Source organism: Crocodylus porosus, unplaced genomic scaffold (assembly GCF_001723895.1).
Source record: "Crocodylus porosus isolate Cpor-Errol unplaced genomic scaffold, CroPor_comp1, whole genome shotgun sequence".
In the NCBI taxonomy this organism is placed as follows: Eukaryota; Metazoa; Chordata; order Crocodylia; family Crocodylidae; genus Crocodylus; species Crocodylus porosus.
This window is the reverse complement of record NW_017728905.1, coordinates 2,766,577-2,791,671: the sequence shown is the minus strand read 5'-3', so window position 1 is coordinate 2,791,671 and position 25,095 is coordinate 2,766,577. Positions and strand designations below refer to the sequence as shown.

The 25,095-nt window shown below is 46.7% G+C and overlaps 1 protein-coding gene across 2 annotated transcripts; it reads right to left on the bottom strand.

The window, feature by feature from the left end:
* ACER1 (alkaline ceramidase 1) lies at nt 1-23,637 on the bottom strand. Of its 2 annotated transcripts, XM_019557079.1 has the most exons (7): nt 23,556-23,637; nt 21,222-21,325; nt 8,947-9,061; nt 6,883-7,021; nt 4,577-4,714; nt 1,978-2,115; nt 1-329 (listed from the first exon to the last, which is right to left on the bottom strand). In XM_019557079.1, exons 2-7 carry the CDS (start codon nt 21,312-21,314, stop codon nt 161-163), a joined length of 792 nt encoding a protein of 263 aa, XP_019412624.1. In that variant the 5' UTR covers nt 21,315-21,325; nt 23,556-23,637; the 3' UTR covers nt 1-160. The 2 variants fall into 2 exon arrangements, with proteins under 2 accessions (XP_019412624.1, XP_019412625.1); XM_019557080.1 differs by lacking the exon at nt 23,556-23,637 and having other exon boundaries at nt 21,222-21,405.
* Nucleotides 23,638-25,095: the final 1,458 nt, after the last annotated feature.

Sequence of the window (25,095 nt, the reverse complement as noted above, 5' to 3'; positions counted from 1 at the left end):
TTAGAAACCAGGGTGGCTGCCCTGGGTGCCCTGCCCTAGTTATGCTGGTGGTGGTATCCAAACAGCCATTCAGAGAACCAAAACCACCACTTAAGTATTTGCAGACAATATCTGTGCTCAGACGCATGGCCCCTGAGCAGCTGAATCTTAGAACTGGTCTCTAACACTGTTTGTGAGTCTTCCTTAGGGCAAGATAGGGCAAGGCAACTTCCCAGGAGTCACAAGGCCAGTACTGTATCTGGGGTTGAAAGGAAGGCATATCATGTAAGACATAAAAGTAGATAACCAAGGGGCAGCAGTACAGAAGGCTGATGGCGATCAGTATATGCCTAGCAAAGAAACAAAGAATGCATGTGTAAGAAGCATGGGACATCACAGCCGGTGCACACTGTTCTCTGCAACGACACAGGCCCTATCCTCATGAAGGTGAAAAATATTCTAGCTGCAAGTTCACTGCCAGCATAGCACGGTGTGGGATTTTTATGAGGTCCAGATATAGCAGGCCAGATTCCCAGCTCATATAAATCTGGATAGCTCCAAAAAAGACTTTGCCCAATGCATAACACCTGAGGATCTGGCCCAGTACTTTCTCCTGGTTATATATTTATAACCAGGAGAAGACAACTGTAGATATATATCTTTTCCTGGTTATGGGTTATATATATAACCAGGAGAAGATATATTCCACTGGGAAATCAGGCTATAGCCGTGATCCTTAACCAGGGATCGAGCTATAAGATCCTTTTTAGGGTGCCACAGGATACTGCACATATATTAGCACTGTTAGGTGTGCAAACAAACACCCATACATGATTCACAAGACAAATGAAGAGATTTCAAATAGGAATTCATAGTGTCAGAAACATTGTGACCAGTTGGGGTCTGAGTTCTTTGCAACAGAAGAATTGCTGTATTTTTTGACGGTGAAGAAATAAGGAGAAAGTCCTTGGCTGGTACCAAGGAGCTAAGTAGTGTTCAGTCAGTTATAAAGGCCAGATCTTGAGAAGTGCAGAGTGTACACTTCATTTTTCATATTTAAGGACTGAGTGGCTGTGTCTACATGTTCATTAATGTGCCGTAGTTACGGTGCGTTTAGTACCTGTAATAAAAGGACTAATTTACTGCCTCGTAATTGGTGTTACTGCACAGTAGCACCAGCGCACGCTTTGTGATGCTAATGTGCAGTAGACTAATTCTGCTGCACATTAGCATGGTTTATGCCTGCTGTGTTAATGTGCAGCAGAATTAGTCTACTGTGCATTTAGCGTCTCATGTAGACGTGCCCAGCAAGAGCTGAGTAAGGACTTCAGGCTTTAGACTCAATGCAGAAATTGTCAAACAAACAAACAGAGATGGGTGGAAACCAGAATTTGCTTTGTGTAAAAAAATAAAAATAAAAAATCATTTCAAAAGAATTGTGAATAGGAACGAAAAATCAAACATGCAAAATTTTCTGTCGAATGGAAATTCAAAAACAAAAACTAAACAAAGCCCCTCCAGTCTGAAAGAAACATAATGCCCAGGGCAGGGGGTCAGACTCCATCTACTAAGGTCCCTTCTGACCCTAAACATCTATAATGGATTAAAAAAAAATCTAGGCTAGCAAATCAGGTCCCAGCTGTCCAGCTTTATAGTAGGATGCCCAGGCTGGGAAGCCAATGGTCAAGATGGCAGGGCACTAGCCAGGATGTCTGGTTTCCATCAAGTCTCAGTGGAATCAGCACATGATTCTTGGAACGTGCCCGTTTTATCACGTCGGCATTTTTGCAGTGGACAACGTTCCCTTCTGAAAAAATTCAACTGTCGTTACCAGTTATGAACCCTAACATTGCCTTGTTGTTGAACCCCAGCCCCCAAATGATTCCTGAGCTCTCAGGCTATGGCCTGAAACCAGGCGGATGGATGTCCTGGTTAGGAAGCGACACCCCACAGTGACTTGGCTCCTCTGTCAAAGTGAGAAGAAATGACTGTTCTTACCAGAAGCTGTGAAAATAACAAAAATTGATCCTCTGACAAAATCCGCAGAACCACTTGTCGGTTATCCAGCAGCCAATGGCTAATGCCCACCACACAACCATGGCAGCAGCTAGCCGGTGGACACGGCCGTCCTTGCACCTGGAAGGCAGTTTGGGAGGAGGGGGTAGAGGTTGGATCGTGGAGTTAGAAGAGTTTGTCTTTTGGTCATCGATTCTAGCTCGCCATGTCAGAGCAAGATCTGTGCCCTTGCCCATGGAGGGGGCCAGCCCCCCTTTCCCTGCGGTTCTGTGCACTAGAACTACTCCTGCAAGTGGGAGTACGTTCAGTGCTGTGGACACCTGTGGAGTTACCCTGGAAAAGAAAGACATTTAGGTGGGATTTTCAGAAGAGCTAAAGGGAGTTGGGCACCAAATCACCTTGAGCTGATTTTGGCTCCTAACTCTCTACAGGTCTTTGAAGATGCCTAGAGCTGCTTCCCTGGTGCTGCAGGAATCATCCTGGGCCAATGTAGTCTCTGTGGCCACAACCAGTTTCTGCCCTGCCACAAAGTCTTTTTGACTGCAGGATCAGTTCACGTGTAGCAGATGTTTGACCTGTTGTGAGCCCCCTCATCCCTTGCACAGGAGCCAGCACAGAGCTGTATGTTAGGAACATCAGTCACTATTCACTGACCGAAGCTGGTTTGAACCCCTGACCAAGAGGTGAACAGTGCAACCCACGCACATACACGCCCCCATCCCCACCCCCACGCTCACTCACTAGCATTACAGCATGTTCAAGGGCAGCTCTTCTTTGCCCATCATTGCTCAGGCTGATGAGCCTGAACCCACTGGGTTTTGGGGAAAGGCCTTTACCATGCCACTCTGAGAAAGGCCGTCAACCCAAAATGTGAGTCTCTGTGTTCGAGCTCTCTCCTCAGCTGGCCATGCAGCTAAGTGTCGACCCTTTGAAAGCTCCTTGTCACCTGCACACCACTCCAGGAAGCTTATTTAGTCACAGCACTACAAGTGCAAGGTGCTGCACCTGGGGAGGAAGAACCAGCACCATACCTACAGGCTGGGGAACTCCCTTCTCATCAGTGCAGAGGCAGAAAAGGATCTTGGAGTCATTATTGATGACAAAATGAACATGGGCCGACAGCAGGGGGGTCAGGAAGGCCGACCACACCTTGTCGTGCATCCACAGATGCATCTCGAGCAGGTCCAAGGAGGTGATCCTCCGCCTCTATGCGGCACTGATCAGGCCGCAGCTGGAGTACTGTGTCCAGTTCTGGGCGCTGCACTTCAGGAGGGATGTGGACAGCATGGAGAGGGTCCAGAGGAGGGCCACTCGCATGGTCAGGGGGCAGCAGGGCAGGCCCTACGAGGAGAGGCTACAGGACCCAAACCTGTTCAGCCTCCACAAGAGAAGGCTGAGGGGCGATCTAGTGACCTGTTACAAACTAGTCAGGGGGACCAGCAGGCATTGGGGGAGTCCCTATTCCCCCAAGCACTACCAGGAGATAACAGTCACAAGCTGGCAGAGGGTAGATTCAGACTAGACATCAGGATGTGCTACTTCATGGTCAGGGCGGCTAGGACCTGGAACCAACTTGCAAGAGAAATGATGCTGGCTCCTATCCTGGGGGTCTTCAAAAGGAGGCTGCATGAAAACCTTGCCGGGGTCATTTGACCCCAGTACTCTTTCCTGCCATGGCAGGGGGTTGGACTTGATGATCTGCTCAGGTCCCTTCCGACCCGACCAACTATGAAACAGTTCTCGTCTAAAGTGGACCCAACCTTAACATATCGTTTGGGCCTCCATTCAGCCCAGCAACGCAACCTTATTGCTGATCTTATGTATATGCTCAACTACTTTCCTGGCCAGTGAGGTGCTGAAACACATACTTAAATGCTTGGTGGGGCTGGAGTCCTAACATAGCATCTGAATTGTATAAATGCCTAAAGGCATTTAAACACGTAGCTATATCTGCTCTGATGCACCAAAAATCCAGTGCATCGGAGCAGACTCAATTAACTGAGTCAGCAGAGCATGCAAACTGATGTGCCCGGTGCTGCATCGCATGCATTTGTATAACTGGTTAAATGTGCAGCAGCATACAGAATATGGCTTTTGAACTAAAGCACCTTTGATGTTTGAACTAAAACACCTCTGACTGCCATTTTTTCAGCGCTGTTGCACACTTCACCATTTATACAAATGTGTGCCACAGTACCGGGTGCTTTTAAAAATGCCCGGCGCTGAGGCACATACACATGCATGTGTACAAATCCCCTGAGTGACCAGCTCAGTTGAAGGGTGTAACCAAAGCTGCTTCAAGGTGTAAAGCCACTTAGATTAACCTGTCACAACTCACCCTGACTTTAATGGGAGCTCACCAAATTGTCTTTGAGGATTTGGGCCAGAGAGACCAACAGGTCTCTCAAAGTCACATAAGAAGTATGTGGTGGATTAGAAAACTGAACCCAAGTCTCCCAAGTCCCAGTGGGCATGTGTGTGTGTTCATGGGAGTGCCCCCCTGCCCCTACACTCTTCCCTGCAGCCATGAGCATGGGATGAAGTGCAAACAGACTTCCCAGCAGAGGAAACCACTCCTTACTTCCTCAGAAGACTCCATATCATGTACAGCAGGTAAAAGGCAAAGCTGTTCAGCAGATAAGCATTGACGGACGGCTTGATGAAGGAGAGCAGGGTGATGATGGCGGTCGTGATGGCAATCAGCCATCTAAACTGAGTCCTAGCAGGAAAGGACAAACAGAGATGGATGAGCATCACACAGGAGGTGGGTATGTTTCATGGCAGGTCGCAGCCCTAGCTGAGATGTGAGCAAGAGGGTCACCGCACTAACTTGGTACCCAACTCCTGCCCTTCAGGGCCTTGTGGTGTCGCAGCATGGAGCCCAAAGTCCAGCAGGAGAAGCCTCAGAGTTGCACCTGGCTGACAGCACGAGTGACCGAGCAGCAGCTAGACTGTGAAAGGCAGGAAAACAGGGACAGGAGTCTTCCCGGGATACCTGTTCTCTGCAGGAAGTCTCTCCCAAAGCCCAGCTCATTTGCCAAAAGCCTCATTTGAAGGCAATGTTATCTGATGCCCGCAGGATTCCCAAAGGAAAAGCAAGCTGGAACAAGGGCAAGATGCGGTCAGCATGACCCATCTCCTTTGTCACATTGGTGGGCAGAAAGCTAGGCAGACAGGACGGAGGTAAATGTTGCACAAGTAAGGACTGCAGGACTGAGGCCAGGGGCTGGAATTCCTCTCACTAGCACCAGTCAGGGTTTTTCCTGCAAACCCCTTTAGACTTTGAGTTGCTGAACAATAGGGCTCCCACATGGGGTATTCACATGCAAATCCCTTCCAAGTTCCCTTCTTCTCCTTCCTCCTCCAGCCCTGTTCCTGCAGTGAACTCCCAGTGACCTCCTTTTTTTTGCACGGGAATGGCTGACTCCAAGGGGAGGTTTTCACTGCAACTGTTAGCCTAGGCTAGCAGGTCTAGGTGAGAGCTTCCCCTACCTGTGTTACTGCACCCACGCCGCTTGTGACAGAACAAAGACACCTCACTGTCATCCCCATGCTTTTCTCCCTCAAAATATCCTGGAATATGCCCGGGCTAGGAATCAGATCACACTTGCCAGACTCTTTTGTGCTACTACCTAGTGCTGATAACTTTTTTGCCTTTCCTAAGCCTCATAAACAAGCAAGACCTCTGGCCTCATTGAGAAGTGAGGAGAGGTGGTAAAAGGATGTGGGCTTCTAACTTGGCAAACCCGAGTCTCATCTACTTGGCCATGCTGCTTGCAAGGGCCAAATGGATGCATTTGAGAGAAGTCATGTTTGGCTTCCTGCTTAGCTTTGCAAAGGCAGCTGTTAGAGGAGGCAGAGCTGCAAGCAGGTTAAACTGCCCTGGTTACCCGAATGAGCCTGGCTGCCAGTGGCCAAACTACTTCCAGCTGACCCATTGCCTGCATGGGTGTGGTACTAGCTCCCTGTTTCTATCACCTGTGCCCCAGTCCCTTACAGTTCCTGGCTAGCAATTGCAGCCTGGATCCCCCTGTTTTCTTCTGTGGCTGTACCCAGGAGGGCTGCCTATATTTTGGCCTCTTGCAGACCTTGGCTTCCAGACTCTAGCTGGGACCCCTGCTTTCTGACCTTGCCTGTTCCTGATCCCCTGAGTTGTGACCTTCCGGGGTTAAGCCCTGATTGCCCATGTGCTGGTTGTACCTGCTCCAGCTGATTTGACTTTCGCACAACTCCTGCAAGCTTTGCTAGGAGTATCCTTCACAGTTGCACTGACCAAGCTGCTGCCAGTGAACAGTGGTTCCAGCATGTGGTGCAGTAACTTGGAAGACAACAATTCTCAACCGGGGATGCTGTAAGATCCTTTTAAGGATGTTATGCGGCTGTTGCCAAGTAGAGCTGCCCTGCTGCACTTCTGTTTCTGGAAAATGCCACGTGGGACCAGACCAACAAGTGGCTGATAAAGGAGGGGGTACCCTGCTGCAGCCTGGCCTGACAGAAGTGGCTGCCAGGAGCCTGTTGGGCTCTCAGGCAGACCAGCAACACCACTGTGGACAGGATATAGTAAGTGTTGTCCCTACCTGGCAGGCAAGGGGTGTCCCCTGGGCTTGATGCATTGCGGCAAAGGCAGAGAATATGTCTCCTTTGCGCAGGGAAAAGGAGCGGCTCCTCCTGTCTGTATCAGCAGAGGTTGCCCCTAAATCCACAACAGTTATGGAGAGGTGCCTTGAGTCTAAGGTTGAGAGCCACTTCTGTAGTGTGTCCCCTCTCAGCAAGGTCAGCTACTGAATGTGGGACTTGATGGATCCACACAAGGGAAGGCTGAGATGTTATGGTTGACAAGGCAGCTGCTGTAGCCTGCAGGGTACATAGTAGCCGCACCTTTCTCACCTGTTCTTGATAAATTTTGGGAAGCGACTCGTTGGTAACCAAAAGGTATAGGTTACAGCCAGCGTCCAAAGGATGGAGAGTTCATCCAGCAGCTGCCCCACATAGCTTAAGGTCGTGTGAAAGTATACAGAGAAGATACCTGCAGTGAGTGAAGCTGGTTGGATTAATAATCCTGCTCCTCCCAATCCCCCTCCACCTTTCTAATTTTCTAATGGGGGCTGGGACAGACCTTGTGAAGAGACTGATTTTGAAGTTTCTAATGGGGGCTGGGACAGAAGAGAGCCATAGCACACATGCTACAAGCCCCTTCTCTGCCTTTCAACCCTTGCACAAGGTCAAATCCTGCCCAACTTCTGCTGAACTCCAGTGGATGCAGCAGTCAGACATGTAGGGGAGGGCAGGATTCAGCACCACCCATCTACCAGACAGTGGGATGTATCCTTTCCATAGGGCACTCTGCTGTAGGTGGGCAGTAAGAGACCCTGGTCAGGAGTCAGCAAATGGTACCTTTGAGCCTGGTTCTTATTTGCACTAAACCCCGTTCACACCACCCAGACAGGCTTGTAAATTGGCCTCAGCCTGGGATAGAGGGGGTCACTTCCATTTCCAGATAAACCCAGCAAACTTGCTATGTCAGACAGCCGTGGTGGCCTCAAGCACACTGCACTACTTCATGCACTCTGCCTCCTAAACCAGAATGGTGCAGGTACATCTACACCATGCTCTGGGTGTGCATTTGCCACTGATGAGTGACTGGACCAAATAGCCCAACCAGTGCTAATTAGCTGGCCAGCAATGAGGCCTGGGTGTAACTATACTGCTTCTAGTTTGAAAGGCAGCTTGGGTGGAGCCACAAGCCTGTTTTGAGGATGCCACTGCCTAGCATGATAAGCTTGCTGTGTAGGCGTGTTTTTCTTTCTTCCTATAGTAACTTCCACCCACCTCTCCCCGACTTTCCCTCCCACCCTAGTCCTCAGTGAGGAGCAGCCAAGAGGTTTGGCTCTGTCCACAGCAACTCCTACATGAATGTCAGCATGAATGCCTGCAAGCCAGACAAGCCTGATGTGCAGCTAAGTTCAATTTACTGGCAGGGGCTCACTCATATATTTAGATTCTGGTTCAAGTAGGTCTTGGAGTATGGGGTTAGTCTGGCTCCATCCCATTGAAATGATCTTTCAAGTTGCCCACCTGCTTATGAACCTTCTTGAATCCAAGAATCAGTGGGGACCAGTGGAGAGGCATCTCTGCTCCATAATGAGAGCCAGGGGTAGATCCAGAAACTGTAGGTTGTGTCCCTGAGCCAGTTCAACAACCTGAGACTCCCCCTCAAGCCTCCCTTGGGGGTGGAAGGTGGTTGTCAATAATAAAGTGGCTCAATTCAGACAGGTTCCCAGAGTTTTACTGAGAAGATTTAGTGCTTGTGAATAATGTCCTGGGCTGGGTTCTGGCTGCCCTTTTGATCGCGGAAAGAGGCTGGAGGAAACTTTACCCTAGGATCAAGGTAGGCTTGGCTTAAGCCAGTGATTCTCAACCATAGTGTCAGGGCACACTGGGGTACAGCCAAATCCTTTGAAGGTTGCCATGAGATGAGAGGAGATAAGCAAATAAACTAAGCGGATAAGCCAGGCTCAGGCCTGTCTCTGCCTGGATGATCTCACACCTCCATGGCCCAGGTAGGAGGTAAGCATTGTAATACATAAATTGATTTCTGAAATTGGATCCCACTCAATTCACAAAAGTTATGGAAGGTGCCTCAAGTCCAAAAAAGCTTGAAAACCACTCGCTTAGGCATAGGTAGTGTTTGTGGCACGCTCATTACAAGGATTCCCAGTGCAAAGCAGCAGCTCAGTGAAGGCAGCAGTAAAGGTCTGTTTAGCTTTTGCTTGGTGCCACTGACCGCAGAGGAGATGCCACAAATACTGTCTTTTGCCTGCCCTAAGCTGTGCCTTCAGTGCTGCACTTAGCCCAGCGTTGAGTCTGCCTCCTTGGCAGGTCCACTCTCGTTCCACTGAAACCTGCAGGCAATTGGGTTATGTTGAGCCTTTCCATAACCCTGCCACGTACCTATTGATAAGAGCATGGCGGAGAGATAGTACACAGGCTTTCTGTGCTCCTGGACATATTGTTTATTCAGGTGCAGCAGGACAGGAGAAATGATGAAGAAACTCACATTGCTGATCTGAAAAACAAACAGCAAACATATTCAATTTACAGGGAAAAGAACCCTGGGTGTCAATGGACAAGCCAGATCACTGCTGTGCCTCAGCTTCCCCATCTGAAAAATGGATACCTACCTTTGTTGAACCATAGGTGTCACCCAATCGATATTACTATTGACTGAAATTCAGGAGGCAAAGGTGTCATGCAGCAAATAGGACTGAAGCTGGCAGGAGAATTACCCTTGTAAGGTAGTGGCAGGTAAGGACTGCTGCCTTCTCTCTGCCTAAAGCAGTCTTTGGGGCAGAGGAAGGGAGTCAGCAGAGCTGTGGCAGGACAGTCTGTCCCAGTTTACTTAAACTGGATCGATCCTGTACCTGGGCAAATGAACAGAAAGGCCAGAGCTCTTCAGCCCCTGACCACCTCTGTCTTCCTCCTCATCCCTGGACTTCCTTCAATGCCCCTGTTATCATCTGTAGCATTCAGTTCATATTGGCAGGGAGGTAAGGACTAAGGAGTTTTACTTGAATAGGTGAATCAGCTGGTAAACCTGTTGGGGAGGGGGCATTTGCTGAGGGTGCAGTGCTGTGGAGCCAGACAAGAAGGGAGACAGGTAGGATAAGCCAGTGCACCAATGTATCACAAGAGTCAGGGAGTCAATACAGTTGCAACTGCATGATGAAAGATGCACTTTTTGTTAATGCTCTTAAAATGCATGTAACAGGATTATTCTGTACCTTCAAGGCACTCTGCTAACAGCATCTAATCAAGATCTCTTGATGTGATTCATGTCAAACAAGGCTGTGCCTACCCCGGGGAAGTAGTGAAGAAATACTGGGTCCTATTCCCAAGGCAATAGTTTTGGGTAACTTGCCTTCCCTCTTGTGATCTCAATTCCCTATCTTTGACATGGCAGTAAGGGTGACCATACAAAGAGCAAGAAAGGATCAGGATGCATCTAAGAGGTCAGCTGCTTCTAGAGAAGGTCCAAAAAATTCCCAAATGGTAAAAGGTAGATTAGATTTGGAAACAGCTTTTATCAGCAAAGGAGCTGGACCAGTGTGAAAGCCAGCCAAGGAATATTGATTCACATCTCTTCCCAGCAATAATGCCTGGATTCCTTAGATCCCTGGCACACGTTTCTTTAAAGGTGTCAGAGGATCTGAGCCCTGTTCCCAACAAGTGCAACCCTTTCCATGCTATATTTGCAATTTTGGGATAAGGGATCAGATCCCAGTCATGCCCTTTCTATTTGTTAGTAAAGGGAAAGCCCAGGATCATGATCCCAGGGTCTCTCTGCACCACCAAGTCAAGAGCCAGGGCATTTATACACATACCTTTTCATCCCATGACACGCTGGAGATCTGGCAGGTCCACATGTGAACTGATGCGCACTGCGCTGCATCGTGTGTGTTGTATAAGTGGCAAAAAGCGCACCAGCATGCAGAAAATGGCAGTGGCATGCTTTTGAACTAAAACACTTTGAGGTGTTTTAGTTCGACAGTGTGCCGCAGCCATTTTTGCCACACTGATGCACATCTTTTAAAAGTGCCCCGTGCTGTGGCGCAAGTGTGTGTACAAATGCATTGCAGCCTGATGTAAGCTGGTATTGTCCTGGGGCCAGGGCCAGCAATGAGCTGATTGTCAGCACCAGCCCTGGATGTGCTTCACATCTGATTTAAGGCACTATGCAAACCAGCCATAAAAATTTTCTACATCATAAGTGGAACACTTTTATGGCTGGTTTTTCATTTTATGGCACCTTTAAATTGGGAGCATGAGTAGCACCCTTGCCATCTATGCTGTGATTAACGCATTAATTGCAGCCTAAATGTTACCTGTAGAGTGGCCCTTAGTCAGATTTGGAAATTATAGCCCAGTGCTCTTAACAGTATCTATTTAACCCCTGCAAAAGTGAAACCCAGTCTATGCCAGGAGTGGTTCAAACAAGACTTGGTTTAACATCATGGCCCTCTGGCTTACACTGCCTCATGTGGCCCCAGAGCCAGTCAGGACTGATGTTGAGCTAAGACAAAGAGTGCTAACTGCCAACTGGAAATGCTCATATGTGCAATGTCTGTCTGAATTTCAACTTGACCTGGATGGTATGTTCTCTGGCTTGGCCTTTTTCATCCCAAGCCTAAACACACTGCAGAAGCTTACCAATGAAATGCTGTCTCCTTTAGGGTGAAACATTTTAGCTCTTTAAAAACATACAGGAGTGTCCCACAATGATTTAGCGAACTGATTCCTAACCACCCATGGCGCCTTGGGGTGCCATGAGATCCTTTTAAAAGGATTTGCACTATATTGGAAAAAAGGTTCTTTGGGTAGACATGCTGTCTTTTATTAGACCAACTAAACCCATGGAAAAATTGTTCTTTGCCAGCTTTTGGGCACAAACACCCTTTTTCAGGTGTAGGGAAAGTCAGTTGGTGTTTACGTGCTTTCCTAGGTAGAATAGAAGCCAAAATGCAAAATACAGGTCTGTGAACATGCAAATGCATGTCAGTAAGGTTCAAAAGGAATGGGAGACAATAGGTGTGAAAAGGCATGGCGGGTAGGGAAGGGGGAGAAGGTGATAAAATGTAGCTGGTAAAATGCAGACAGGGTATCTGATGGCAGGTAGGCCATAAATCCAATATCTATATTTAGTCCACGATTTCTTGCATCCAGCAGATCCACAAAGTGAAGCCCACAGGCCTGTGCAGGAAAGGTGCCCTGCAAACTCCCCCCAGGGATCAGAACCGAGAGACTGGCGAATGAATAGCCACCCTGTGAGAAGTGTGAACCCACGAGCAACCAGGCACTCCCGCCCGTGACAGATCCTTGGCGTGCACCCATCCCAGCATGCAGCTGCCACCTAACCTCCCCCACACACCCTCCACAAAGGCATCCAGCGCATTGCACAAGATGTACCACACCTCCGAAGATGCAAGTGCAAGATCCAGGATCAATCACGACAGCACTGATGTGGGGTGCAGCTATTAGCAGTGTTCGGTATGCAAACACTTACATAAGAATCATTAGCTAAACCTATAGTTCAAAAGCATGCCGCCACCATTTTCTCAGCCCTGACGTGGATTTTGCCACTATTATTACACCAGCTCAAATAGTATCAAAAAGATATTATTGGATTTACCCAAAGAACCTTGTTTAGCTAAACCTAGAGATTTCAAATAGGAATCCATAGGGTCTAAAACATTCTGGCCTATTGTGGTCTTTCAGGATACTTCACAAGAGAGGAATTTCTCAATTATTTTGCCATTGTTAAAAAAAAAGAAAAAGATGTGAAAACTAAAAACAGGCATTTTTTGAAGGGTGCCTTGAGTCTAAAACAGTTGAGAACCACTGTTTTAGAGCAAAAGGAATCTGGGTCCACCTGAAGCTGCTAGGGGAAGGGAGGATGTTAGGATGAGCAAGGAGGCAAGAACAAATATTCTGAGTACAAGTGGTTGAGCCCTTGGTATAATCTCATCTGAAAAGTAGCACTTATTTTGCAGGGGAGGGGAAGTGGGGAGCACAGCTTAGTTTTGCACTTAGCATCCCTTGTGCTCTGAGATTACTTGTAACCTCACCACCATGGTCCTTCCTTTTGTTCCCATGCAGGTGTTGACTTGGGCCCAGTTCCTATGATCAGGTCTGTATTAAGCAACTCCTTGCATCCCTCTGGGCCCTCGTGTGCAAGCTTTGTTTGACTTGTGAGGTCCAAAAGGCCCTAAGTGGATAATAAGAGGGCTCGAGTGTACACTTTAGTAGTTATATGTATGATACACAACCTAATATGTTCAGATTACACATCAGCCATGTGATACACAACCGAGGCTGCTCTCTTTTCATTGCAGCATGTTAGTCTTGAACCTCATCAAGCCTGTGGGGAGACAAGCTAATGCTTTTCTTCATAGCATCTTTCAGGCCAAGGAGAGCTGCCTGTTCTTGGTATATTTATTACCCAATCCAGCTGTATTTCCACTCTTGCCTGGGAATTTAGCCAAGGCTAGAATCAGAGCAATCTTATCCATCACTCAGTTTTTAGGTTCAGACACATCCACCAAAGGGAAGTTCTGGTCCTGCTGCTGTGATCAGTGATAGACAGAACAAAAGAGAGGGAGAAAACAAACCAGAGCTATAAAATTACAAATAGGCTGTGAACAAAAATGCCTCAAAATTGAGTAAAGAGGTTCTTGGAGAACACAAAGGAGCAACAGAGCAAAAATGCACATAGAGTGCAGCAAAATGCAAATTGCAAGAATGATCTTATGGCATTGCTGGTTGCTCAATTACCAACTCAGCAGACCAGAGTTAGGAAAAGCAGATGCTAGAGATTTCACACAGGGGTGTAACCCTTGCTGCTATGTGCATTGCATCACCATCTTTTACTGACCTGATTTCAACATTAGCATTTAATTAGTACAGTAGACAGAAAACAACAAGATCAGATATTAAAGAAGAGGTATAAGGAGGTGCAGTATGCCAGACTGGAAAATGCGATGATTAAATTCAAGAAATTTTTTAAAACTGTAAGTGAATCCAGGGCACTGGAGCTTGATGGTTAAATACTGGAACTCCATAACATTGCATCTAGTAGGAACATAAAGAGACAGAACTGGAAAAATCTCTCCAGTCTCCTAGCCCAGTCCCCTCTAATTGCAGGTACCACGTCATACCATTCCTTCCATAAATTTGTTGAGTGCCATCAAAAGCAGCTAATTTTCCCCCCTGTTGCTCCAGTTGGAAGGCTGTTTCAGAACCTCTTTGCTCAAATAGCTGGGAACCTCCTTCTAATTTCCAGCCTCAACTTCATCATGGCCAGTTTAAGCAGGTTGAGATACCAACTTGCAACCGTCTCCACTGAACTCTTAGGAAAGTAGAAATCAGCCACATAGTCTGTGCACAGATGGCAACAGGAATTCATGTGTAAGTGTGAGCCATCTCACTGGCTTTCTAGCTCTGCAGTTCACACAAAGGCCTAGCTCCCAGGGGACAATGAGTGAGTTTTAGGTCTTGTCCATGTCATAATATTTGACAGGCTTCTCTGTTTCTATTTAGGAGAGAACTTGGACTGGAGTAGTAAAGTATGCTGCGTTTGCAGAGCTTTATGCATTAGGAAAGCTATCTATCTGAGGAGGGCCTAGGACTGAAGTATAAGGGCACACTGAAGGTTGAAATATAGATGTGGGTATGGGGAGTCCTGCAAAGACCTGGCAACCTATGTGGCTTTGGCCATTGCTGTTTACTGACCCTGAATTCATTTTGCATGAGAAAGAATGTCTTCTGGTGAAAATATTAGAAGCGGCAGAAAGAACTACCAGGCAATGCTTAGCATTAGGTCCCAGGCAGGCTCTGCAATGCTGGACTGAGACTACAGTTGTTGAGCCCATCCTTTGAATCCATCTTTTGCTATAGTTGCTTTCAGAGGAACCAGAAGATGCATCCAAATGATGCCTGCGTCCCACTGTTAGGCATACCCATGGCTTGTTTTATGTCCGGTGGCTATTTCAGCTGGCATCCTCTAAACCCAACATGCATTGCAAAAGGAAGCTCTGTTTCTCTGGCAAATCCCTATTGGGTTTCATGGGCATTACTGGTTGCCTTGACACATTTTTCTTTTCTCACAGGATGCCTCTGACTTCACAGTAGGCACCACATTTCCCTCGTGAGGCTCTCTCCTGAGCATCTCTCTTTCCATTCACAATCATTTGATATTCCTGTTGCTACAACAGCAATGGTCCACAGAGGGTTTACTTTTATGGCTATCTAATAGCATGAAGTTTAATCGCTTTGGGTGGAGTTTGGAAAAGCGCCCATTGAAAATTAGTGGAAACAGAGTATTTAACTTCCTCGGTCCTTTTGAAATCTTGCTACCATATGCATTTCAGTTCATTGCTAATTTTTTCAGGCTGGAACTCAGAGCAGGACCTGACTTGGTGGCAAACTGAACAGGTTACTAAATTGATGATAAGTACAGAAGGCAGCTGGAGCATTTTTTTTTTCTTTTTGGCTACTGTGTGCTCCAAAGTCTAAGAACAATTCTGTCACAATAGCAGCTTAGGCATAGTTAGCTTAATGTGGGGGTTTATGGAGGCAAGATGTTCACTCGCTAGGTCCTATTGGGCTGGGAATCAGACTTGCCTGACGTTGGAGCCTACAGGGCCTCAGCAACTAACCACAGGAGCAGACACCAGAGAGGCTGTCCAGATCAGAATATCAAGTTCCTGGAAGACAGTTTGGTATAACAAGAGACTAGACCTGGTGTATGAGCTTTCCACTTGTCATGCATCCAGGTTACAATCTTTTCTCCTATGCTGATGAAGGGCGTTTGTGCCTGAAAGCTTGCAATTAAAAAACTTGTTTTTGTATGCAAAAATCTAGTTGGTCTAATAAAAGATATCAACTCTACAACGAGTCCTGATTAGGTCTGTCATAGCACTCATCTAGATGCATGGTATTCTGGGTGATAACAACAATAAGCCATAGACAGAGATTTCCAAGCCGAGTAGAGATACTGGGACTGAACAGATGGCCGAACTAGTTCAGATGTCATCTGATGACTTTGTTCATGTTGTGTCTCAGCTGAGAGGCCATGCACCTGGCCTACATTGTGAGAAAGCGTGATGGAAAGGGGGTGATTCTCAGGGAGGTAGGCCCTCTCCTCCCTCAGTGCCCTTGGACTTGATAAAGCCCTCTTGCAATTCCCTATAAGTTCCTACTCCACAATGTGATGGTTGGGTCTGTAGTCTCATTATCGTCAAAACAGCACCTACGAACCCTAACTACAACTAGATCTGTACAGACGAGATGCATAGTGAGATGATTTGTGTTGCTCAGACCTGTGAGAACAGAGACTCCTATGTGACATAACACAAGACAAGATCAGGCAACAAATTTCGGTCTTGAGAAAAGTGTACTTGTTGGGTTACTCGTAATCACAAATGTTCTTGCTTTGAGTTTAATTATGGATGAGATTAAGACTGCTTAGAGAGATTATTTCTATGGGTACTTGCATAATAGAGAACAAAGGTGGCATGAAGGAAAATGCCTTGAAACAACCTGTGGCTCACCCAAAAGTAGAGCTCCAGCTTATAAGGGATTGCTCCGCCCTGACACGGAGGGGCTGGGGCCTCGGGGCAGGGGGCTGTGGGTCAGGAGAGGCACTGGGTTGGGACTGGCCATTGATGTTTGCAAATGGGTCATGGTACAAAAAAAGCTTGAAAACCACTGCTTTAAAAGAAAAAACTGTCACTGCCTTGCTCTGTGGCAGGGGTGGCCAAACTTCTTAACCAGTCAAGATTTTGGTTTGCAGCTAAACATGGCCAAGAGCCATAGGGCACAGCATTTTTGAGATGTGCATGCCCCAGAGTCAATGATGTGTGCACAGTGCCCCAGCCCAGAGAAGAATTTGTTGTTAAGCAACTTCTTAGAAAAAATAATAAGCAAGAAAGGAAGAAAATCAGGAATACAACGTAATAAATGCAGAGGAGAAAAGGAATGTTTTGATCTTACTACTACTTTCTTCAGGCCTGCCTTTAAACTACATGTGGCTTGCAAGTTGCATTTTAGCCACCCCTGGTTTATGATGTCTCTTAAACAGAAGAATAAGGCACAGCTGGTGTAGCTGAAGTAGACATAACTGCACTGGTTGAGAAGAAGACAAAGCAAAACATTTTAGCAGCAAAAGTGCTGCTAAAATCCTGAATGACCAGCTCCAAACCACAATGGCAGGGAACCAGATGCGGCGGGGGAAAGCTTAATAGAAAACATCCTGAATCTTCATGGAGCCAATTGCAATAGAAAGCAGAGAAATAAAGAGAAAAGGCCTGATTTGCTGCTGCCGTGGTTTACACAAGTGCAAACCAGGCATAAACTGCTGCCTTGCTGATTTAAGGGCAGTTTACATTCACTCTGTACCAACATAAATGATGGCACAGCGTGTAGGGGGCCAGGCTGATGAACTTTGTGAAGGACAAAGCAAGCTAACTCTGGGGAGGATGAGGTTATCTATTCCATAGGGGACTGAGTCACAGAATCATTGGGTTGAAAGGGACCTGCAGGGTTATCTGGTCCAGCCACAAAGTCATGTCAACACCCAAGCTAGTTATACTAGGATCTAACTAAGGTTATCCCAGATGATTTGGCGAAGGGAGTTGGGGTGATGTTAGGAACACTATGAAAAGTTCAAGTCATAGAATAAGCTGCAAAAAGTAGGCTATAAAGGGCTCTGCAGTGGGGGGAGAATCCTTGAAGTTCCCCTTTGAGCCTGATACTATCAACTTTTGTGTTAGAGCCCAAAGATATTCCTTGCTCCCCTTCCCTCCCCACCACAACACCTTCTGTAACTTCAGCACCTCATCAGGTTACCAGCACTGGTTAGGACACCATTAATGGTTACAATCTATGAATGCATCACCAGGGACTACTGTTCGCTGTTTCTATTGTGCGCACACACCCAAAGGATTCAGCAAAACATCTAGCATCTTGTCCAACCAGTGACTGAATGACAAGCAAGCAGAGCACGCCAGCCGTGAGCTGGAACAGACTAATCCTCCAGTTTAAATTAATCATGCAAGACCTGAGCCAAAGCCTGTAAAAGACAATGGGAAGATTCTCACTGACACCCACAACCTGTGGATTAGGCCCATGCATGATGAATTCTACTGTTCCAGGGTAAGAAATGCAGTGAATGAATGCTACCACAGGCAACTCCAGGACACTGCTTCTGTAGCCTAGATTTCTGCCTTCCTCAACGGTGAACCTCAAGAGCAAACTCTTGCAAGTACCATCAATGCATCTCCCTCCACTGCATCAAGCTCACCTGGGAAAAATATGTGGCTTTGACACAGAAGAGGGCTCAGGAAGTGAAAACTGCACCTGCATAAGACTTGGATACTGGTGGAAGAATGGTGACAGCAGTTTATCTTGAGGACTGTGTTTGCCCCTTTAACTGATCCCCACCCTTGGTTACCCGAGTGCAGTCTCTGTTAGAAGTAGCAGTTTTTAGGAAAGTTTGCCTGGCCAGCTGAATGCCACTGCTTCTTTTGGATGTGGGCCGCACCCCAGCGATCCAGGTATTTGTCATCGCAGGAGCAGAGGAGTGCAATGAGCTCTGCATGGGGAATGCATTTTAGCATGATCTAGAAAATGCAGAACACACCTGCTTCCACAGAAAGCAATGCCTCTTACTAGGGCCCAACTGAACCGGTCTGAGACCACAGTTTGCTTTCCAGAGGACTGGAAATGGCAGTGTCTGATCCACAAGCAAAAGGATCTGCATTCCAGGAAGGTGCTACAAAAATCAGTCAGTGCAGTATTTGCCACTAGTGGCCTAGCAGCAGCCACCCATAGCAGTGACTTCTAGGTTTGCCTATTGGAGAGCATGAGATAAATGATGCAGTTTGCTGAATGGTGCATTGCATGAGTGAATGCTGTAATCACATTCTCCTTGGAGAGAGCAGGAGTGTGTGGGTGTGGGGATGTTTGCTGGGACAAGGTCTGGAAGTGTTATACCATGATATCAGGGCCCAGTAGAAAGGAGCTCTTAGGGACGGGCATAGAGGATGGTTTTAAAAGTGAAAATATGGCCAGTTTACCCAGTGGGGGACAGACATGTAGAAATGAAAAGAATGGACTTGATTCTCCTCTGGCCACAGGCCTGAATATTCTCACTCCCACTGACTTTCATGGAGAAGCTGTAAGTGCCCAGCAGCCAGGAGCCAGCCTATATGCCTATAAGCAGGTCTGAAATGATCTAAATCCATTCCCAAACAGGACAGTGCTTGCAGATGTACTTCAATCCGAAGGGATTAAATTCACCCTTAAACACATACTTTAGGGAACTTTTCTTGGCCTGGGATGATTTGAGTGACTCAACTGCAGAAAAACTGTAGTGAGTGAGATCAGTGCCTGAACCAGAAAAAAAAGCTCTTTCCCTCACTGGAAGCAAGTGTGTTGTGTTCAGTTAGAGAGAAACAATCACTTAATCCCCAAAAGAAACTCCATGCCGTTTACCCGTTGGCGTAATCTGTTTTCACTCTTCATTTCAGTTGTTCTCTCCTGCAAGGGATAAGTTGGTGCAGGAGTCGTGGCTAAAAGGAATTTTACTCAACCTCGTTAGCATCATAACGCTGGCTTAATCTAGAAGTACAGGTGCTAATCCTTTGATGCCAAATTGATATTTAGCAGAATTGTCTAAAACTCCTAATCTAGAAATCTTAGTTACATTTCCAAAAGTGATTTGGGCACTCATGAGCATGTCCCATTGAAAGCTAAAGGGATGTGAGCTCCTATAAGTCAGACTTTCAAAGATATGTAAGATTTCTGAATGGGTCTAAGCAGAGTGAGGTCCTCAGGCTCCTATTTTCATTTTAGGAGTCTGAATATCCTTGAAAATCTTCCCTTAAAGACCCACGTTCTTTGAAAAATGGCTTCTGAAAATGTCACCTTTCCATTTATTTAGGTGCTTAAGTATGGATTTAGGGCCAAAGCTTTTCACGAGGACTTGTGCCCACCTGGAGATGCCCACCTGAGTTACAGATTCCTCTGTGCTTTTAGGAACTCTAGCCATTGTGGAGTGGCTCTGGCTGGGCTCCTAAAGATTGACACCCCAAAGTAACTAGTCACATTTTAAAAAGCAGGTCTGTGTGTGCAGATGTTAGTATCTGCCCCAACATCTCCCAGTCTGTTCTCATGAGATCCTCCAGCAGTAATGCATTGAGAATGGCAGGGCAGGTTACACACTCAGGAGCTTTGTGATCGGAAGGGGTCTCAAGTAGCTACATCATTTAGCATTACTTGTAGCAGTTACGACAATTTGGGGGGGGGGGTGTATAAAAGGGATGCAATTTGTACCTAAATCTGGAGTTCTGCCTGGACTGAATTCAGCCTTGGTACAATGCCCTTTGCTGTCAGTAGCACCTGTGCCTGCTTGCTATAGTGTGGGATCTTCCCCCCACCGAGGCTGGCATGTTTTGAGTTAGTGCCCTAATTGAATAGGCCTAGCAGCAGAACAGACGCTGATAGGCATTGGTCCTGCAGGTTCTCCTGTACTGTGCTGAGGGAACTAGAAGGCAATTCTTAAAACCAGGAAGTATAAAAAATGAAGGAAGCACTTTTATGGGTGTTGAGAAATTCAGGAGTGAGAGCTGTTGAAGGGACATAAATCTACATGAGTTAGGTGCCTCTACATGTGCAGTTAGCATGTAGCAATAAACTTCGGCGCAGTTCGCACAAGAGCTTATTGCTCCTGGGTGCAGTATTTACTTGTGTGCCTATGCTCACAGAACATTGAGCCAGGATGGAGAGGCCTCGGCTGGCAGGAGGCCCACAGCATCAGCCTGCCAGCCTGGGGCTGCTCTGCCCTGGTTCAACATGTTGCGGAGGGGCTGGCTGGAGCAGAGGGTGATACAGCGCAGGGCTAGCCAGCAGTCATAGCACCCTTGTGCCCCAGCCAGCTCTGGTCACCATCTTCACATACATTTTGGTGTAGGTAACTACTCTGCTGTAGGATTTGTTGTCCAGCACTACTATCTTACAGCAGAGTTAATTTACTGTGTCCTAGTATGGGCGCACGTGTAGACAGTGATGCTTTACTGCGGAGCTAATTAGCTCCATAGTAAGGTGTGTGTGTAAATGCACTCACTGTGTCTAATCCAGCTGCAAACCATTGGGACAAGGAGGAAGCATTTTCAGAGCAAGGTTACTCTATCACTGCTTTCTCACTCTTTCTTAGTCCTGGGCTCAAATCCTAGCATAGAGCAAGCACAGAGTGAGGAGTTTCAGCTCTGAGCTTTGCCTTTCCTGTGCATATATCTGCTGTATAAGCCTTGCTGTGGATACACCATGCATGGCAGGAAAGCTGCAGGACTGGAATATCAGGATTTTTAACACTCTGGGTAAAGGAGCATCGACAGAGCTCACAGGGGAGCTCACAGGGAACCTGTCCCACACCTACTGACAGCAGCCAAAGCTATTACCAAATTACTTTTATAGGCAATGAACCTCCCACCCAGCAAGGGACCCGCAGCCAGGCAACAAAATTCAAGAGTCCCTGGAGATGGCAAAAACACAAGCCCACTTCTGAGAGGAGCTTGGTCTATCCCAGCTCCATGAGCTGGTTCCCCCGACAGATGCATTCAGCATCATTTGCCCCATGCCCCCCATTTGCGAGGAAGCAGCTGCACACTCACCGTGTTGTAGTACTCTGCAATGGACCGCGAGTGCTCAAAGTTGCCTTCGCACCAGTCCACTTCTGCGCTGAGGTAGGAAAATATGCTTGGCATTCCTGGGCTGTCTTTGCATAGGGAGAGAAGCTGGTGAGTCTGTGCCACAGAGGAGGGGGACTAACCAGCTCTGCCTGTCCTGCATCTCCATTTCCACATGTTCCACCAATCTGTTCAAGCACAATTGCAATGTCCTCCCTGCTGCCCCAGCCTCTTGGGCTTCCTGATGCATGTGGAAAGGCAGCATGTTCATTCACATCCCTCCACGACTCCAGGAATGCTCATCATTGCTCCAGAAACGCTTCCCATATGTGAGCCCTGGACCTGCCGCCAGGACCCCTCTCAGCTCTGTTGTCCATCCCCAGTGGCCACCTCTGCTGCTGGTGGTCCTGTGTTTCAACCCAGCTCTGTTTCTGTTTCTTCTCCCTTAAGTTCACTTTCATGGTTATGCAGAAGAGCTTCTCATTTGGGAAACGGGAGTAAAGTCCCTCCCAGGAATGGCTGAGCTCTGCTCCCTGGGTTTATTCTTGTAAATCAGCTGTTCCCCCACAATTTCTCCAGGGATTAATTTCATCCCTGGGCAGAAAACTGGCACAGCTTCTAGGCTGTGCTCACCTCTTGGTCTGAGTGGAGCAAAGGGATTGTGCTGCCCCTCTACACCAGGTGAACTCCACCTTTAGTGCATAGCTTAGGGAAATGATCTTGCCAACAGATAAGAAACTCCTCTGGGTAAATATAGAAGTGAAATGAAGGGGAAAGAAACAGAAATGGAGCTGGGTTGAAATACAGAACATGTGGCTGCATAGACGTGCTGTAGTGACATGCAGCTTCAGTGTGTGCTGATCTGTCATGCCTTTGGAGATCCCAAAACATCATGATGATGACTGACAGCAGAAGACGCCGCATTTTGAAACAGCAGACAGTAGAAAGTGGAATGCTTTGTCTCCTTTCCTGCTTTCTCTTGAAAGCCAAAGGTTGTCCCTGTCCCAAAACAGACCTCAACTTCAGTGTTCTTTTTTTTTTTTTAAAATCAGGTCCATTATTCTGTATTTTGGACTGGCACCCCAAAAGGATTTTTCAACCCCATTTCAACTTTCTGTCCTCTGTGTGAACTGGCACTTAAAAAACTTAGTTGTGAAATGAGTGTTTCATCACAGTAGTTTAGCAATTGTAACACCTTTATGATAAAGTGTGAGCTTTTTAGTAGAGCTAAGTCTTAGGAATGTAACTTCCATTGCCTTTTGATGAAACCTAGAGTTTCAACAGGGATTGATAGCTAAGGGGAGGGCAATCTGAGAGGTGGTTGTCCAATATCAGGCATTTCAATCCCAATACCCCAGATCATTGATCGCTTTCTACAATCTTGGCTGTTGCTCCTAAGTCACTTAGACACTACTGAAAATGCCACCTTAGGTTTAAATACCTGATATCTACAGAAAAACCAACAAGATTTGGGAATCTGAATTCTTTCAACACAATACAAAGATAACAAGTGTTGTAGTTACATTTCTCCATATCTGTGAAGTCTAAAATACAGAATGATAATACTAACCTCACTGTGTCTTACATTTTTAAAGCACCGATAGGCAACAGCCTAACGGGTGAAAATGCTGATCTAAGAAAAGCTTATTGCTACACATTTACAACTTGCACTTTATAAGTGCTCCTTTATAAAAGTGAATGCAGAAAGTCAAATTTTACTCCCAGTTATACCAGTGTCAATCTGAGATAATGGATTTATTCCAGATATACAATGGTGCCAATGAGACCAGTTTCCTCTCTTTGCATTTTCCAAAGGAATGTGAAAGGGAGAGAAATGGGGAAAGCCACATTAAAGCAAATGTATTGTACACAAAGCACAAGCAAACTGAGCCATCCCTCATCATAGTCCAGGTTAATGGACTACATTTAAGACACTCGTGCAGTTCCTCAGCACGAGTGGAGACATAACGATAGAAAAATAAAGAAAATAGAAACAGATTAAAACAATGGGGCCTGATACTTTCTGGCCCAGCACTTCAATGTGGTCATCTGTATCCCAGCAAAGTGCATGTATACCAGCATCATCCTGATCCCATAGCATTTTGCATCTACATTGCACTCACTTCTGCACTGCTGGAAATGATGACATAAGGTGGGAGGCAAGACAGAAGCAGGGCTTCCTGCAGAAAATAGCCCCCATCAAGAATTGGATAAGAGATGCAGAGGAAGCCCAGGTAAAAATATCACAGAAGTCAGAGAAACAAAAGAGGAAGACTCTAAGCAAATCTGGTGTTTGTGTCTCATACAGGTCTAGCTTACCTGTGCACCCTCTCTCAACTCACGGCTGCTTTCGCACAGAGCAGCAAGCTGCCAAGAGCTCCAAGGTATTTCTGATTGCCAGAGTCACTCCTAACTTGCTCTGCCACTCCAGTTTTAAAGGAGCGCCTACAGTGTGAGGTCACAGGGAGCCGTTGGCAGAAAGCACCAAATCACTTTTGCTTTGTCTCCAGATGAGACACTTTCCAGATGAGACACAAGCAACACCTCCCATGACACTTTCCAAGTACTATAGAACTGGGTGAGTGAGAGGCTTTGAATTACTGAGCCTTGCCGAGACAGAGGTAGGAGCCGTGGAGCTGGGAAACTGGAAAAGCAGCTGCAAATACAACCAGAAATGACTTCAGCATGTCCGAGCACAAACATTAGCACTATGCATTTCCCCAAAATGTGCACATATCCTGGTACAGCTGGTTGACAAATGATAGTAATTTTCACCAAAAAGATTGAAAATGTTCAAGTTGCTTCATTCTGCAGAGTTCAAATTTTTCGAGGGGTTTTTTATTCATTACCTTGGGTAGTTTCATGAACCAGCCTTGTCCCCACGGTTTTTTCAGCAATTTGCATTGTTTTCCTGTTTACCAAAAAAACCTGGATTTGGGAACACGGGGCCTTTCTGATGACAGCTTTGAAACCATCTGTGCTAAAATCAATGCTGCCTTTTACAAATGTTTAAAATATTGTTTGCAGCAAAAAAAATGTTCCCTGAAGTCGGCAGTTTTTCACACGCAAAAAAAATCTTAAAAAATTAAAAATGAGTTTTGAACAAAAAAAAGGGATGTTGGGAAAGTTGTGTCCAGCTGCATGTACTGAAGTATGTACAATGCCTACCTGCCTTAGTAACACAGGTATTGGCAGACTGCATTACACCTGTTAGTCCAGCATTTTCTTTCTAAACCATGGTCAGAACCAGCTGCTTGAAAATAAGATTTCAAAATCTTGCAGAGAGCAGTTAAAGGATATCCCTGTTCGAATTTGGCTCATGTCCTGCCACCGGGGAGTTTAGATCCCTGCTAAAACGCGTTGGTTCTGTGTTATTGCTCCCGCTCTGGAGGTGTGCGTTACTTCTAGAGAAATGGCCCGGACGCACCCGGCCTCCCCAAGACCCTGTAGCAATTAGTCCCAGAGGCCAGCTGTGTATTGTGCAGGGAAGTTCTTCTTTTCATCAGTCACAAATTTGCTACCTTTTGCTTTCCCTAAATGCCACCTCGTCTCTATTGCTGCAAGAAGAGGTCAGGAGAACACGTACGTTTTGGCCTATAAAGTCCTTCAAAGCCTGAACTTGCACTTTTGAGCATGCACAAAAGTGCATGAGAAGCATGGCACCTACCTCCTGTCTGAATACCCAGCCTGGAGTGATCACACCCCACCGCTCACACCTGCTGGGCCTGGAAATGACGCAGTGGAGCTCCCTTGAAGGCATCCCCTCCCATCACTCCTGCATGTGGGAAACAGAGATCTCGAGAGTGGCAGCCTCATTTCCCCATTGATAGGTATGGGGAGGGAGTGGATGGGCAGGGCA

Excerpts from the sequence above, each read along its gene's own strand:
- ACER1 (XM_019557079.1), bottom strand. The coding sequence starts at position 21,314 with ATGCCAAGCATATTTTCCTACCTCAGCGCAGAAGTGGACTGGTGCGAA. Across the intron at positions 7,022-8,946 it reads CGCCATGCTCTTATCAATAG|GTATCTTCTCTGTATACTTT; the intron begins GTACGTGGCAGG and ends CACTCACTGCAG. Across the intron at positions 330-1,977 it reads TGTTATTTTCACAGCTTCTG|GCATATACTGATCGCCATCA; the intron begins GTAAGAACAGTC and ends TTTCTTTGCTAG.